The 17,161-nt window shown below is 40.4% G+C and overlaps 1 protein-coding gene across 1 annotated transcript; it reads right to left on the bottom strand.

Moving 5' to 3' along the window:
- Positions 1-14,481: 14,481 nt before the first annotated feature.
- Positions 14,482-16,948, bottom strand: TCEAL2 (transcription elongation factor A like 2). Its single transcript, XM_049644097.1, has 2 exons — positions 16,856-16,948; positions 14,482-16,502 (listed from the first exon to the last, which is right to left on the bottom strand). Exon 2 carries the CDS (start codon positions 16,478-16,480, stop codon positions 15,713-15,715), a length of 768 nt encoding a protein of 255 aa, XP_049500054.1. The 5' UTR covers positions 16,481-16,502; positions 16,856-16,948; the 3' UTR covers positions 14,482-15,712.
- Positions 16,949-17,161: the final 213 nt, after the last annotated feature.

The following is a 17,161-nucleotide window of genomic DNA, read 5'->3' as shown; positions in this document are numbered from 1 at the left end:
TATATATATATTTCTTTAAGGTTGATAGTAACATTCCCTCTTTCACTTCTGATTCTAGTTATTCAAGTCTCTCTTTTTACCTTGGTCAATTTAAAGGTTTGCCAATTTTGTTGACCTTTTCAAAGAACCATCTTTAGGTTTCACTGATTTTCTTTATTGTTTTTTTTCTCTTTTCCATTTCATTAATTTACATTATAATCTTTATTATTTCCTTCCTTTTGCTTGCTTCATGTATAATTTGCTCTTCTTTTTGCTCTGACCTAAGGTGTAAGGATAGGTTATTGATTTGAGATCTTTCTTCTTCAGTTGGACCCCACAAATTTTGGCATGTTGTGATTTCCCTTTTGATTTCTTCTTTGAGCCATTGGTTATTTAGGAGTGTGGTGTTTAATTTTCACATATTTGTGAGTTTCCCAATGTTTTTCCTGCCATAGATTTCTAATTTCACTCCATTGTGGTTGGAGAACATACACTGCATTATTTTTATCCTTTACATTTACTGAGATTTTTTTATGGTGTAGAATATCACCTATCCTGGAGAATGTTTCATGGGCACTTGAAAAAAATGTATACTCTGTTGTTGGGTGGAGTGTTCTATAGATATCTGTTAGGCATGGTTGTTTCACAGTGTGGTTAAAGTTTTCTATTTCTTTGCTGATTTTCTGTCCAGTTTTTCTATCCATCATTTAAAATGCAGCATTGCAGTCTCAAAGTATTGTTTTTAAATTGTCTATTTTCCATTTATTTCTGTCAGTTTCATTTCATGTATTTTGGTGATTATTAAATGTAGAAATGTTAATAAATTGTTATATCTTCCTGATAGGTTAACCCTTTTATCATTATAAAATGTCTCTCTTTACCTCCAGTTGCAATGTTTAAAAAAATGTTTTAATGTTTATTTTCGAGAGAGAGAGAGACAGAGACAGAGCATGAACGGAGAGGGGCAGAGAGAGAGGGAAATACAGAATCTAAAGCAGGCTCCAGGCTCTGAGCCATCAGCACAGAGTCCAATGCAGGGCTTGAAACCATGAACTGTGAGATCATGGACTGAGCCAAAGTCGGGCGCTTAACCAACTGAACCACCCAGGTGCCCCAACTCCAGTTGCAATTTTTATATTAGCATCACTTTTGTCCAATGTTAGTATAGGCACTCCAGCTTTCTTGTAGTTGCTGTTTGAACGATATACTTTTCTCTATCTTTTTATTTTCAATCTATTTGTATCTTTCAATCTAAAGCGTATCTCCTATAAACAACATATAGCTGATTGTGTTTTTTTAATACAGTTTGACAATGTGCGCCTTTTGATTGGAGTGTTTAATGCATTCATAATTAATTTCATTGTTGATATAGCTAGATTTACTTCTGCCATTTTAGTTTTTATTTTCTATTATCGTATCCTTTCCTTTATTCCTTGTTCAGTGCTTTATATTGCATTACCAGGTTATTTTTAAATGTATTATACTTTAATATCTTTTACAACATTTTTCACTTATTTTTTAGTGGTTGCTGTAAAGTTTACCATATACATCCTAACATATCATAATCAGCTTCTGATTCATACCAGTTTAATTCCAGTGATACATAAAAATGTTATTACTATATAGCTCTATTCCCTTATAACCCCTTTGTGCTATTTTCATTATATTTTACATTTATTAATGTTGCAAAGCCAATAATATATCATTATAATTATTTTTTTTATAATCTGTAGTTATTTCCTCAGCCATTTAGCGCTTTACTCCCATTCACCTCCTCTCTGCTGTTATTAGCAAATATATTACACATATAGTAAACTTCTATATGTTAGTCCCAATAATCTCTCTCTCTTCTCTCTGGTACTACTCTTACATATAATGCTCATATGCCCAATGGTGTGCCACATTTCTCTGAGGCTCTGTTCATTTTCTTCATGCTTGTTTCTCTATTACATAATCTCTATTGATCTATCTTCAAGTTTTCCAACTCTTTTTCTGCCAGTTCAAATTTATTGTTGAACCCCTGTAGTGAAATTTTTACTTCAGTTATTGTACTTTTCATCTCCAGAATTCCATTTGGTTCTTTTTATAATTTCTATATTTTTATTCATATTCTTTTCTGGATATGACATTGTCATTATACCTTCCTATACATCTTTAATCATGATTTCCTTTAGTTCTGTGGAAAATATATATGTATATTATATATATGTATAAAATATGTATATTATATATGTATATATACACATATATATATTTAGAAATATAAATATCTATACCTATTCATCTTTGAAATACTTTTCTATTAGATCTCATACCTGGTCACTCTCCCAGTTTCTGTTGCTTGCTTTTTTCCCAGTACTTGAATTTACTTTTTTGTTTCTTTGCATGTCACATAATTTTTGCTGCAAACTGAACATTTTAAATAATATATCAACTCTGTATACTCCCCTCACACACACACACACACCATGATTTGTTATTGTTATCTACTTGTTTATTTGTTTAGTGAATGGCTGGACTATTTTAGTAAAGTCTATCCCCCCACACAGTGTTAAGCATCTGATGGTTCAAGTTTGGGTATGAACACAGACTTACTGGAATCACAGTGGTACTGGTAGAGCTTTCCTTCACTGTTTACCTGACACATATAGCTGTCAATTTCTACTAATTACTAGAGCTGATTGCTCTATTGTTTCAACAGTGCCCTGGGCCATAAATTTCTCTACAAACTAATCCAATCAAACTGTGGCTCCTTCCATGGATAATTTCTGAGGTCAGTATTTGATACTTTTTCTGACTCCAGAGGCTCCTCGAGCTGTCTTATATTTCAGCTCTATACTGCAAACCAGCCAGGCCACAGTCTAGGCTCTATGTTCATTAGATCCATGAATATTCTTCCAATTTATTTTCACCACAACAATCACCCTTCTTAAGAGTGCCCTTAGGCTTAAAATTCTTCATCCTTCATTGTAGATGAAGTCAGTTTCTTTGGGAAGAGATAAGGAGCTATTTTATGGCTTGCTTATTCCACTGATAAAATCTCTGAGCAAGGGCTCTGGAACTGGGGATGGGGCAATGGATAGCTTCTTTCTGAATATAACTCATGTTGTATGATCTGAGCCCTCAGTGAAAGGGGACAGCAGCCTGAGGTCCTCTCAGCTTACCTTTCCTGCAATAGTACCACTGCCTCATAAACTGAGGCAAGGGACATTGGGCCACAAATATTCTAGGCATGCTATGCCCAAGGTACATTCTCTGTTCCACAAGTGGGAGTTGGGTAGAAGAAGGAAGCCCCACTTCTCAGCTGAATTCATACAGGACTTAGTCTCAGCAACAGACAATTGGGATAAGGGTAAGAAATGCTAAAGTCCTGCTCCACTTGTGAAGAAGGCCCTCTGATGGGATCTGGGGGAGAGGGAGCCCTGTGTTTTTGGCTCTAGCAGCGTGGAAGAATGTATCCACCTCACTGAGCTTGGAAAGTGGGGAATGAAGGAACTGTCTTGGTTCAAATATTACAGGCTCTCACCATACTAAATTTTTGTAGATTTTCTTGAATAGATGTTTCTTTGTGTGCTGTTTGTCCTTAGCATTGCAGGATTTTTTTTACCTCAATACCTGGGGTCTGTCGTCTCACTGTTTTGAAGAATGAAGAGGCAGACATAAAATAAAATGAGCAGCAGGCAAAAGTTTATTAGAGTATAAGATTAGAAAGTATGAAAGCTCTCTTTACAGAGTGGGGGCATTCAAAAGTGAACACCCTGCAACTACAGGTAAGGGTCTTTGTTGTATAAGGTTTTGGTCAGGTCCCACCCCTACCTGTCCCCTTTGTTCCTTCTCAGGTTCTACCCTTATTGGCTTGATAACTCTAGGTGCAGGGCTGTCCATTCTTGACTGGCTCAATTCTATTGTGTGAGGAGTCAGACTACAGTCATAATGTCCCTCGAATAACATAAGTTTTATGGTTTACCTATTTTAGTTAGGTATTTTGACTGTCAAATTCTTAAGGGGGAGTAGGTGGTATCTGTTACATTCTTAAGTGGATCCTTACACTTGAGGGAGTTTGCTATGGTCAGAAGCTCCCAGTATTTTTCCAAAATATGTGTTTTTCCCCACCCAGGGACCTCAGGTCTTGTCCTTTCCCTCTTTGCCTATTTTATCATATATATCCTGATCATATTTAAGACCATTTTCAAAATACTTTAATGGTTGTTGGTTTTTTAAATATTATTTTCATCACTTTCAATGGGTATCAGTCAGTGGGGTTCCTCAGGCTGTCATGATAGAAGTGAATCTTCCATTATTTCTTCATAGTGTTTCTCCCCCATTCTCTTTCGCCTCTTCTTCTGGAAATTTGATTACATATAGGATAGATTTTTTTTCCCCCACCATGTCCCATTAGTCTCTTATAGCCTTTTCTACATTGTTTATCTTGTTGCCTATTTGTTCCTTAGTGTGACAGAGGTTAGCACCAGTTCAGAGTCTTTAGCCAATAACTCCCAGAAGGTCGTGATATTTCCTTTTCCCTAGTACACAGTCACCCTAAAAAATATCTGCAGGTCCCATTGGGAAAGGTTTGATGGAAGATTTATAGTATACACCAGTGGCTTCAAGGTCCTAACTTAAATGTACCCTCTGTTCCCTTTAGTTGGGTAAGAAGTTGAGAAACCTCACTACAGCAACTCAAATTAAACTTTCCAGCAGACCTAGAATTTTTTTTCTGCCTGAATATGTTGAGCAACATCCTATAGACTGCCCAATTATTTCACTTTTTGGAATGCTCTGGTTAGCCATCACCACAGATCCCTGTGGGTCAAACATCCTCTAATTAGCATTTCATTCTTGTGGCTTACTGTGGTTATTGTACTCACCTTGTCTTATATGATTAAGCACTGTCACCTGACCCCCACCACTCTAGGATCCCTTCAATTCACATTAAGATCAAGTAGCCAATTCCACTGCAGCATTCTCCACCATTGTCTCCAGCCTACAGAGAACAGACACACAGAAATTTTCAAAAATGCTTGATGACCCTCTGACCACTGCATTTCTTAATGTTTTAGAGCATGTCTACACAAAGTCTCTATCTGATACATCAAGGTTCTATTCCTTTTCTACATGTGCCCTTACCCTATTGTAAAAGCCATAGCAGGTAGTATATTTAATTAGCAGTGGAACTCTGCAACACTGAGTACCTGGGCTTGGTCCTCAGCTTTATCTATCATAACATGAGGGACTCCTCCAAACATGTCATGCAGGCTTTCTAGTGATCTAGATGTGTTTTCTATTGTATTTTCATAGCTTTAAAATTTCTTCTTTTTCCTGTGCATACTCTTTAGGACCATCAGATGAATGTAGGTGACTTCACAACCTTTTGGATAATTATTTTCTTTTTTTTTGTTTTTTGTTTTTTGTTTTTTGTTTTTTGTTTTTTGTTTTTTTTTTATTTTTTAATATATGAAATTTACTGTCAAATTGGTTTCCATACAACACCCAGTGCTCATCCCAAAAGGTGCCCTCCTCAATACCCATCACCCACCCTGCCCTCCCTCCCACCCCCCATCAACCCTCAGTTTGTTCTCAGTTTTTAACAGTCTCTTATGCTTTGGTTCTCTCCCACTCTAACCTCTTTTTTTTTTTTTCTTTCCTTCCCCTCCCCCATGGGTTTCTGTTATGTTTCTCAGGATCCACATAAGAGTGAAACCATATGGTATCTGTCTTTCTCTGTATGGCTTATTTCACTTAGCATCACACTCTCCAGTTCCATCCATGTTGCTACAAAAGGCCATATTTCATTTTTTCTCATTGCCACATAGTATTCCATTGTGTATATAAACCACACTTTCTTTATCCATTCATCAGTTGATGGACATTTAGGCTCTTTCCATAATTTGGCTATTGTTGAGAGTGCCGCTATAAACATTGGGGTACAGGTGCCCCTATGCATCAGTACTCCTGTATCCCTTGGATAAATTCCTAGCAGTGCTATTGCTGGGTCATAGGGTAGGTCTATTTTTAATTTTCTGAGGAACCTCCACACTGCTTTCCAGAGCGGCTGCACCAATTTGCATTCCCACCAAGAGTGCAAGAGGGTTCCCATTTCTCCACATCCTCTCCAGCATCTATAGTCTCCTGATTTCTTCATTTTGGCCACTCTGACTGGCGTGAGGTGGTATCTGAGTGTGGTTTTGATTTGTATTTCCCTGATAAGGAGCGACGTTGAACATCTTTTCATGTGCCTGTTGGCCATCCGGATGTCTTCTTTAGAGAAGTGTCTATTCATGTTTTCTGCCCATTTCTTCACTGGGTTATTTGTTTTTCGGGTGTGGAGTTTGATGAGCTCTTTATAGATTTTGGATACTAGCCCTTTGTCCGATGTGTCATTTGCAAATATCTTTTCCCATTCCGTTGGTTGCCTTTTAGTTTTGTTGGTTGTTTCCTTTGCTGTGCAGAAGCTTTTTATCTTCATAAGGTCCCAGTAATTCATTTTTGCTTTTAATTCCCTTGCCTTTGGGGATGTGCCGAGTAAGAGATTGCTACGGCTGAGGTCAGAGAGGTCTTTTCCTGCTTTCTCCTCTAAGGTTTTGATGGTTTCCTGTCTCACATTCAGGTCCTTTATCCATTTTGAGTTTATTTTTGTGAATGGTGTGAGAAAGTGGTCTAGTTTCAACCTTCTGCATGTTGCTGTCCAGTTCTCCCAGCACCATTTGTTAAAGAGACTGTCTTTTTTCCATTGGATGTTCTTTCCTGCTTTGTCAAAGATGAGTTGGCCATACGTTTGTGGGTCTAGTTCTGGGGTTTCTATTCTATTCCATTGGTCTATGTGTCTGTTTTTATGCCAATACCATGCTGTCTTGATGATGACAGCTTTGTAGTAGAGGCTAAAGTCTGGGATTGTGATGCCTCCTGCTTTGGTCTTCTTCTTCAAAATTACTTTGGCTATTCGGGGCCTTTTGTGGTTCCATATGAATTTTAGGATTGCTTGTTCTAGTTTCGAGAAGAATGCTGGTGCAATTTTGATTGGGATTGCATTGAATGTGTAGATAGCTTTGGGTAGTATTGACATTTTGACAATATTTATTCTTCCAATCCATGAGCAGGGAATGTCTTTCCATTTCTTTATATCTTCTTCAATCACCTGCATAAGCTTTCTATAGTTTTCAGCATACAGATCTTTTACATCTTTGGTTAGATTTATTCCTAGGTATTTTATGCTTCTTGGTGCAATTGTGAATGGGATCAGTTTCTTCATTTGTCTTTCTGTTGCTTCATTGTTAGTGTATAAGAATGCAACTGATTTCTGCACATTGATTTTGTATCCTGCAACTTTGCTGAATTCATGTATCAGTTCTAGCAGACTTTTGGTGGAGTCTATCGGATTTTCCATGTATAATATCATGTCATCTGCAAAAAGCGAAAGCTTGACTTCATCTTTGCCAATTTTGATGCCTTTGATTTCCTTTTGTTGTCTGATTGCTGATGCTAGAACTTCCAGCACTATATTAAACAACAGCGGTGACAGTGGGCATCCCTGTCGTGTTCCTGATCTCAGGGAAAAAGCTCTCAGTTTTTCCCCGTTGAGGATGATGTTAGCTGTGGGCTTTTCATAAATGGCCTTTATGATCTTTAAGTATGTTCCTTCTATCCCGACTTTCTCAAGGGTTTTTATTAAGAAAGGGTGCTGGATTTTGTCAAAGGCCTTTTCTGCATCGATTGACAGGATCATATGGTTCTTCTCTTTTTTTTTGTTAATGTGATGTATCACGTTGATCGATTTGCGAATGTTGAACCAGCCCTGCATCCCAGGAATGAATCCCACTTGATCATGGTGAATAATTCTTTTTATATGCTGTTGAATTCGATTTGCTAGTATCTTATTAAGAATTTTTGCATCCATATTCATCAGGGATATTGGCCTGTAGTTCTCTTTTTTTACTGGGTCTCTGTCTGGTTTAGGAATCAAAGTAATACTGGCTTCATAGAATGAGTCTGGAAGTTTCCTTCCCTTTCTATTTCTTGGAATAGCTTGAGAAGGATAGGTATTATCTCTGCTTTAAATGTCTGGTAGAACTCCCCTGGGAAGCCATCTGGTCCTGGACTCTTATTTGTTGGGAGATTTTTGATAACTGATTCAATTTCTTCGCTGGTTATGGGTCTGTTCAAGCTTTCTATTTCCTCCTGATTGAGTTTTGGAAGAGTGTGGGTGTTTAGAAATTTGTCCATTTCTTCCAGGTTGTCCAATTTGCTGGCATATAATTTTTCATAGTATTCCCTGATAATTGTTTGTATCTCTGAGGGATTGGTTGTAATCATTCCATTTTCATTCATGATTTTATCTATTTGGGTCATCTCGCTTTTCTTTTTGAGAAGTCTGGCTAGAGGTTTGTCAATTTTGTTTATTTTTTCAAAAAACCAACTCTTGGTTTCGTTGATCTGCTCTACAGTTTTTTTAGATTCTATATTGTTTATTTCTGCTCTGATCTTTATTATTTCTCTTCTTCTGCTGGGTTTAGGCTGCCTTTGCTGTTCTGCTTCTATTTCCTTTAGGTGTGCTGTTAGGTTTTGTATTTGGGATTTTTCTTGTTTCTTGAGATAGGCCTGGATTGCAATGTATTTTCCTCTCAGGACTGCCTTCGCTGCATCCCAAAGCGTTTGGATTGTTGTATTTTCATTTTCGTTTGTTTCCATATATATTTTAATTTCTTCTCTAATTGCCTGGTTGACCCACTCATTCGTTAGTAGGGTGGTCTTTAACCTCCATGCTTTTGGAGGTTTTCCAGACTTTTTCCTGTGGTTGATTTCAAGCTTCATAGCATTGTGGTCTGAAAGTATGCATGGTATAATTTCAATTCTTGTAAACTTATGAAGGGCTGTTTTGTGACCCAGTATATGATCTATCTTGGAGAATGTTCCATGTGCACTCGAGAAGAAAGTATATTCTGTTGCTTTGGGATGCAGAGTTCTAAATATATCTGTCAAGTCCATCTGATCCAATGTATCATTCAGGGCCCTTGTTTCTTTATTGACTGTGTGTCTAGATGATCTATCCATTTCTGTAAGTGGGGTGTTAAAGTCCCCTGCAATGACCACATTCTTATCAATAAGGTTGCTTATGTTTATGAGTAATTTTTTTATATATCTGGCGGCTCCGGTATTCGGCGCATAGACATTTATAATTGTTAGCTCTTCCTGATGGATAGACCCTGTAATTATTATATAATGCCCTTCTTCATCTCTTGTTACAGCCTTTAATTTAAAGTCTAGTTTGTCTGATAGAAGTGTGGCTACTCCAGCTTTCTTTTGGCTTCCAGGAGCATGATAAATAGTTCTCCATCCCCTCACTCTCAATCTAAAGGTGTCCTCAGATCTAAAATGAGTCTCTTGTAGACAACAAATAGATGGGTATTGTTGTTTTATCCATTCTGATACCCTAAGTCTTTTGGTTGGCACATTTAATCCATTTACATTCAGTGTTATTATAGAAAGATACGGGTTTAGAGTCATTGTCATGTCTGTATGTTTTATGCTTGTAGCGATGTCTCTGGTACTTTGTCTCACAGGATCCCCCTTAGGATCTCTTGTAGGGCTGGTTTCGTGGTGACAAATTCCTTCAGTTTTTGTTTGTTTGGGAAGACCTTTATCTCTCCTTCTATTCTAAATGACAGACTTGCTGGATAAAGGATTCTCGGCTGCATATTTTTTCTGTTTAGCACACTGTAGATATCGTGCCAAGCCTTTCTGGCCTGCCAAGTTTCAAAGGAGAGATCAGTCACGAGTCTTACAGGTCTCCCTTTATATGGGAGGGCACGTTTATCCCTTGCTGCTTTCAGAATTTTCTCTTTATCCTTGTATTTTGCCAGTTTCACTATGATATGTCGTGCAGAAGATCGATTCAAGTTACGTCTGAAGGGAGTTCTCTGTGCCTCTTGGATTTCAATGCCTTTTTCCTTCCCCAGTTCAGGGAAGTTCTCAGCTATAATTTGTTCAAGTACCCCTTCAGCACCTTTCCCTCTCTCTTCCTCCTCTGGGATACCAATTATGCGTATATTATTTTTTTTTAGTGTATCACTTAGTTCTCTAATTTTCCCCTCATACTCCTGGATTTTTTTTATCTCTCTTTCTTTCAGCTTCCTCTTTCTCCATAACTTTATCTTCTAGTTCACCTATTCTCTCCTCTGCCTCTTCAAGCCGAGCCATTGTGGTTTCCATTTTGTTTTGCATTTCGTTTAAAGCGTTTTTCAACTCCTCGTGACTGTTCCTTAGTCCCTCGATCTTTATGGCAAGAGATTCTCTGCTGTCCTGTATACTGTTTTCAAGCCCAGCGATTAATTTTATGACTATTATTCTAAATTCACTTTCTGTTATATTATTTAAATACTTTTTGATCAGTTCATTAGCTGTTGTTATTTCCTGGAGATTCTTCTGAGGGGAATTCTTCCGTTTGGTCATTTTGGATAGTCCCTGGCGTGGTGAGGACCTGCAGTGCACTTCCCCTGTGCTGTGGTGTATAACTGGAGTTAGTGGGCGGGGCCGCAGTCCGACCCGATGTCTGCCCCCAGCCCACTGCTGGGGCCACAGTCAGACTGGTGTGTGCCTTCTCTTCCCCTCTCCTAGGGGCGGGATTCACTGTGGGGTGGCGTGTCCCGTCTGGGCTACTTGCACACTGCCAGGCTTGTGTTGCTGGGGATCTGGCGTATGGGCTGGGGTGGGTAGGCAAGGTGCACGGGGGCTGGAGGGGCAGGCTTAGCTAGCTTCTCCTTAGGTGATCCACTTCAGGAGGAGCCCTGTGGCAGCGGGAGGGAGTCAGATCCGCTGCCGGAGGTTTGGCTCCGCAGAAGCACACAGTTGGGTGTTTGCGCGGAGCGAGCAAGTTCCCTGGCAGGAACTGGTTCCCTTTGGGATTTTGGCTGGGGGATGGGCGGGGGAGATGGCGCTGGCGCGCCTTTGTTCCCCGCCAAGCTGAGCTCTGCCGTCCGGGGGCTCAGCAGCTCTCCCTCCCTTTGTCCTCCAGCCTTCCCGCTTTCCGAGCAGAGCTGTTAACTTATGACCTCCCAGACGCTAAGTCGCGCTTGCTGTCGGAACACAGTCTGTCCGGCCCCTCCGCTTTTGCCAGCCAGACTCGGGCGCTCTGCTTGGCCGGCGAGCCGCCCCTGCGCCCCGGCTCCCTCCCGCCAGTCCGTGGAGCGCGCACTGCCTCGCCGCCCTTCCTACCCTCTTCCGTGGGCCTCTAGTCTGCACTTGACTCCTGAGACTCCCTTCTGCTAATCCTCTGGCGGTTTTCTGGGTTCTTTAGGCAGGTGTAGGTGGAATCTAAGTGATTGGCCGGACGCGCTGTGAGCCCCGCGTCCTCCTAAGCCGCCATCTTCCGGAACCTCCTCTGGATAATTATTTTCAACAGTGTTTAAATGACACATCTACTTGATTTCCCAAAACTTTGGATTTCTGTACTTTATTCCATGCCACGAGTGGTGTTAATTTGATTAAGTGTGATACTACTACATGCCATTACCAGTGAACCTCTCCTAACACCTGCTCCCCACTCTCCTGACCCCCATTGTAAGAAGGTTATTTTTCACTCCTCAAATGAGACACCCAATTCCTGGAGTAACTTTTGGTATCTACTGTATCTGATAAGAGCATGACAGAAACAGGGGGCACGTTCACATTAGAAAATGTGAAAGGTGGAGTGCCTGGGTGACTCAGTAGGTTGAATGACTGACTTCAGCTTAGGTCATGATCTTGCTGTTCCTGAGTTTGCGCCCTGTGAGAGGCTTTGTGCTGACATCTGAGAGCCTGGAGCCTGCTTCTGATTCTGTGTCTTCCTCTTTGCCTATCCCCCACTCACACTCTGTCTCTCAAAATAAACATTTAAAAAAAGAAAGAAAATGTGAAAAGAGATTTAAAAAAATACAATATACAATGGTGTGAGAAGAGTATTTGAGAACCACAGGGACAGTACAATACTCCATGGCTAGTAAAGGTAAGATTATCAGCCCTAGGCCTGGGGGACAAAGGAAGAGAGGATTTGCTAAACTCTGGAGACACAGAGCCTATGTTGAGAGGGCCACCTTGCAGGAAACTTTGGAGAGGAGACTCAGCATCTGGTGACAGTGCAGGAAACAAAATAGGAGGAAAATTTCCTGACCACATTATCCACCACTGGTTCCCAAAGGACAAAGGAGTCCTTTGATGTAGTTCATACGGGCCAGACCCCCAGGACATAAAACAGGGAGAAGAGTGAATCCAGATAAGAAGGTGGATAGATATCCAGCAACTGGGGTGAGGACATGTTAGTAGTAGTCACTGGGAATTGTGTGTGCAGTGAGAAAGGGTACCCCATCAGCTTTATTTACATGGCAAGGAAGAGGGTAAAAGGTATATTGTTATTAGAGGTTAACCTGACTGGGATTTGTCTGAGCTATTCTACTGAAATAAGAAATGCACCTGTGTGGTACTGTCCCATAGTAAAGGTATTAAAGATACTAAGAATATTGTTTTATAACCATAGGTCTGAGGAGTTTTGGATGCTTTGTACTAGTTTGTTGTTTATTGGTAACAAGGTTATTTGCACCTGATCTTGGTGAATCTTCCCACCAAGAGCTCTACTGTTGAAGCTAGCTACATATCAAGAATATGCCTACATAACCATCAGTGTAGGAGAATCCTGGGCTGAGACTGCATTTGTGCTCTCTGGTTCTGAGGTATTCTGTGTACACATCAGTGTTTCCTGGTCCAAAAGAAGTGCATATTGCCAGGGATCTTATAGACAGGGAGGAAAATTGGAGCTTGAACCTGGCCACTCCAGACCCCTCGTTATGAGATAGTTTTTAGCTGTGACACAGATCCTTAATGCTGTTGCTATATTGAATCTTTTTTTCTGCACTAAACTATGGATTTGCAAGCATTAACATTTGGAGTCCCATGAGTCTTCTTCAGCAATGGAACTATTTAGCTGCTATAGTCATCATAGCATCTGAAGAAGGAACTACACCATAGTATGAGATGACTTCTATCTGCCTTTGTTTATATATGTGATTTGTTCTAAAGACACTTTCAGATTCTGTTCAATAGATATGTATTAATCCTTGCCTTTATGCGTTCTTACTCCCAAACTTTGTTTTATACCTTAGAAAGACCTTGATTTCCCATCCCTCTCCAAAAATAGACTACAACTTTTTTTCTTCTGCTTATCTATTGGTGACTCACACTTAATATGACTGAATAATAATGAATATATAAGTCAGTGGACATTAGCCTTTAGTATGAATCAGAATTACACAGGAAACAGACCTGAGGTCGGGGTCAGGAGTTCACATTTTCAACAGTCCCCTGATGATTCTGACATGTAGCACACTAGCACACTTTAAAAACATGCAAGCATTGGGGCACCTGGGTGGCTCAGTCGGTTGAGTGTCCAGCTTCGGCTCGGGTCATGATCTCACAGTTTGTGAGTTCGAGCCCCATGCCAGGCTCTGTGCTGACAGCTCAGAGCCTGGAGCCTGTTTCGGATTCTGTGTCTCCCTCTCTCTCTGCTCCTCCCCCACTCGTGCTCTGTCTCTCTCTCTCTCTCAAAAATAAATGAAACATTTTTTTTTTTAAAAAACATGCAAGCATTAATAAAATGAGATAGGGTTAAGTTTGTGATACATAACCTTCTACATGGTGTTCCATTTGGAACTGCAAGGAAACCCTGCTAGTGAAGTCCACAGTTATTTATCTAGACAAGAAATGATCTGGGGTGAGAACTCCTATTATTATTTACAACTTTATTAGGAACCTATAACTTGTCAGACACTGTGCGAGGTATTAGAGGTACCAGGATGGAAAGAAAAGATTGTGCTTTGAGAAGCAGAGTCCAATGCATTGTTTCTTAGTTTTTTTAAAAGCTTCAGTCCACAATCACAAATATATATGTATATATATATATACACATATATATACATATATATACATAAACATATATACGGGTATATATACACACATACGCACATAATGGAAACACAAATTTCACAAAACAATTTTCAACCTACCTACCTGTGATATATTCTGATTCTTTCCTATTTAGCTGTAATCAATTCTACTCTACCCTACTTCCTTAAAAAATTGCAGGTCTTGACTCATTACATTTGTTTCAGGCTCTATTAATTCAGGGAATATGGGACTAAACTTAACACACCACAGTTTAACAAATATCATCTGTGATGTGTATCTTCTGGAGCACATATATTTATTCTTTTAGGCACATATTTAGTGGGGAGGCTAAGTAGTCTCCTTGTAGACCAGTGCTTCTCAAACTTTAATGCATACAGAAATCAATTGCAGATCTTGTTAAATTAGGATTCTGATTCAGTACATCTAAGTTGGAGACTTGAGATTCTGCACTTCTATCTCTCAGGTGATGCTGATGCAGCTGGTCCATTGACCACTTTTGAGTAGCAATGCTCTAAAAACCTTAAGTGTGGGTAGGTGTGCTAACCTTGTAAAGCAGGACCTGGCAGGAGTTTCCTAGGAGACAATTACCTCTAAGGAAAGAAGAATCAAGCAGACAAGGCACTGACAGATGAGAAAACCAGTGTGTGGATCTCAGATTTTATTTCAACTTCCCATATTTGAATTTGGTAGAGAGATAGCTGTATACAAAAACATATTTACAACACAACAAACACAGAAAGGATTGGTTTGCTAAGAAAAAATCTGAGATTCATTAAGTGTCAAAGTATCACTGGGATGTTACCCACTTGTGTAAACATAATTCTAGCTTTATCCTCACTTCTATAGGTGATATGGTGTGAGGCAGGTTTTGGGCTTACTGGGGACTCCAGGGAAATCGACTGGACTTTGTCACCTTGAGGACACCAGCCTGTCAGCAACAGTGAGAACCTTAAGAGTGTGCCCAACCCATGAGAAGAGGCACACTGTGCAGCAGTCATAGCAGTACCCCGGGCAGGGTGGCACCCATCTTTTGACTTCCTGGACTAATTCCTGGTTATTGGTGAGCTGTACCTCACCCCCCTTCTAAATGTCTGATGAGGGTCTTGGTCCTGCTAACATAGGGGAAAATGTAGAAACCAGACCAAAACAGCTCACATACGCGCTGCTTCATCTGTTCTACTCAGGAATATTGTGAGGCTAGTATTATCCCCATTTCAGAAAGACAAGACTGTGTTTTACAACAATGGGTCTGTTATAACTGCCAGGTTAATTCTTCTAAATATGAGTCCTAGAGGGAATATGAGTTTCACATATTAAGTTCTGACAAAAATTTTAAGTGTTTCCACTAGCCTTCATAAATTCACTGAACAGATGTTCATATTTCTTTTTCCATATTGTTTTCCTTTTTTATATTTTAGCATTTCCTTATGAGAAAAGCAATCTGTGTTCTTTAGGAAAAAAATAAACATACAGGTAGAAAGAAAACAAAGAAATCAAGTTCTCCACAGTATACTAATTCAGAGAACTATTAACCTTTTGGTGAACAAATTTTCTATTTTTCCTGTGCACAGATATACTACATAAACTTATGTTTTTTACAAAAGTGGACCAATTCTGTAGAGGATATTATAAGCTGCTTTATTTTCCCAAAAATTATAATGTCTTTGCAATGCATGGGTGAAAATCCCCTACTGATAGAGTGCTCTAGTTGGGTCAGAAGGCTGCTGATAACAAAAGCCACAGCTAAAGCAAATTGTTAGTATAAGGTTGAAGCACAGGGCCTGGCAGATGCTTTCCAGAGGCACTACACAAAAGGAATGTCTTCAAAGCCCCTTTGTGGGGCCCTGCAACCACCCCTGAGTTCCCTTGGGCCCCTTGGGTGGAAGGGGTCCTGTAAACTTTTTTGCATCCACATAAACCCCCCCAATTTCTGCTTGGTTTTCTTTACCTCATCCTCCACCCTGGCCATCTCATCAAATTCTCTTATCATCTCCTCATTGCTCAAATGCATATCATGTATGGCCTCTTTATATTCCTTGAGGCACTGAGCCAATCCCTTTTTGGTTTTTCTTTTGGCCTTCTTGGGTACATCATCCCCAGCTGGGCGCTTTCCTGCAGTCTTTGGTTCATTGGCTGGTTTTTCTTCTTCTTTTGGCTTTTCCTGGCTCTCTGGCCTTCCCTCATTCTCTGATTTTTCCTCTTTTGGCTCTCCCTTGCTCCTTGCTTCTCCTTCTTTTGGCTGTCCTTTGTTCCCAGGCTTCCCCTCACTCACAGGTTTTCCTTCTTCTTTTGGCTTTCCCTGGCTCTCTGGCTTTCTCTCACTGACTGATTTTCCCTTGCTCACTGGCTTTCCTTCTTTTGCCTTTGCCACACTCCTTGGCTTTTTGTTGTCCTTTAGAATTTCATTTTCTGTCTTTCCCTTGTGATTTGTTTTCCCCTCATTTTCTAACTTTTCCTTGTCTTTCAGAGTACAAGTTTCTTCTGGCTTTCCCACATCCTGTGGCTGTTCTTTGTATTCCATCTCTCCTTGCTTCTCAGGTATTCCTTCATTTCCATTGCAGAGTTTTTCCATGTTGAGATTTTGCCTCCTTTTCCTGTCGTGAGGGTGGGAGGAAGAGGAGACAAGGGAGACTGAGGGCTTGGGAGTAGAATGCAGAATGCAGGTCTGGATCATATTCACACCTATGTACTCTTATCTGGGTTCCCCTAACCTAGCCTGGCACTCCAAGTGTGCTCTTTTGCCAAGCTCCTTCTCCCACCATTCCTTCCACATACAGGAACCAACCATTTATCTCAGGCCCTGTCATTGTCTCTTTGATTGCTCAGCATGGTAAAATGTAAATGTGTTGGGAGGTGGGTGGTTAGACCCCAAATTCTGCCCATGCTGTACCCTCCACAATCCCCACCCTTCTAGGTCCCTGTCCAGACACCCCCTTACTTCACTGACCTGCAGGAATTCAGGACAGGTTTCTCTTCCTTTGCTAGCCTTGTAGAGTGCTGAGAATAAACACACAGAACTGCAGACAGACAGTAGAAAGAGGCTGGGCATTTGGTGGATGCACAAAGACCTGGGTCCCTTTCCTGAATCCTAGCCCTCCAAGTGTCTTCTGCACATTAATTTACCCTACCATTCCTCCCAGCCGTTTCCCTGGCAGGACCTACCGCCTTCTGTACCATCCTTCAGCGTGGCTGGGTGTCTGCAATATATGTGGTGGGGGATGGGCAGTGGGGAACTCAAATTCTGCCCAAGTTC

Source organism: Panthera uncia, chromosome X (genome assembly GCF_023721935.1).
Source record: "Panthera uncia isolate 11264 chromosome X, Puncia_PCG_1.0, whole genome shotgun sequence".
NCBI classification, from domain to species: Eukaryota; Metazoa; Chordata; class Mammalia; order Carnivora; family Felidae; genus Panthera; species Panthera uncia.
The sequence above is the reverse complement of the archived record's forward strand: the minus strand, read 5'-3'. Positions and strand labels throughout refer to the sequence as shown.

What these genes read in the sequence shown, in the direction of transcription:
- TCEAL2 (XM_049644097.1), bottom strand. Translation starts at nt 16,480, where the DNA reads ATGGAAAAACTCTGCAATGGAAATGAAGGAATACCTGAGAAGCAAGGA.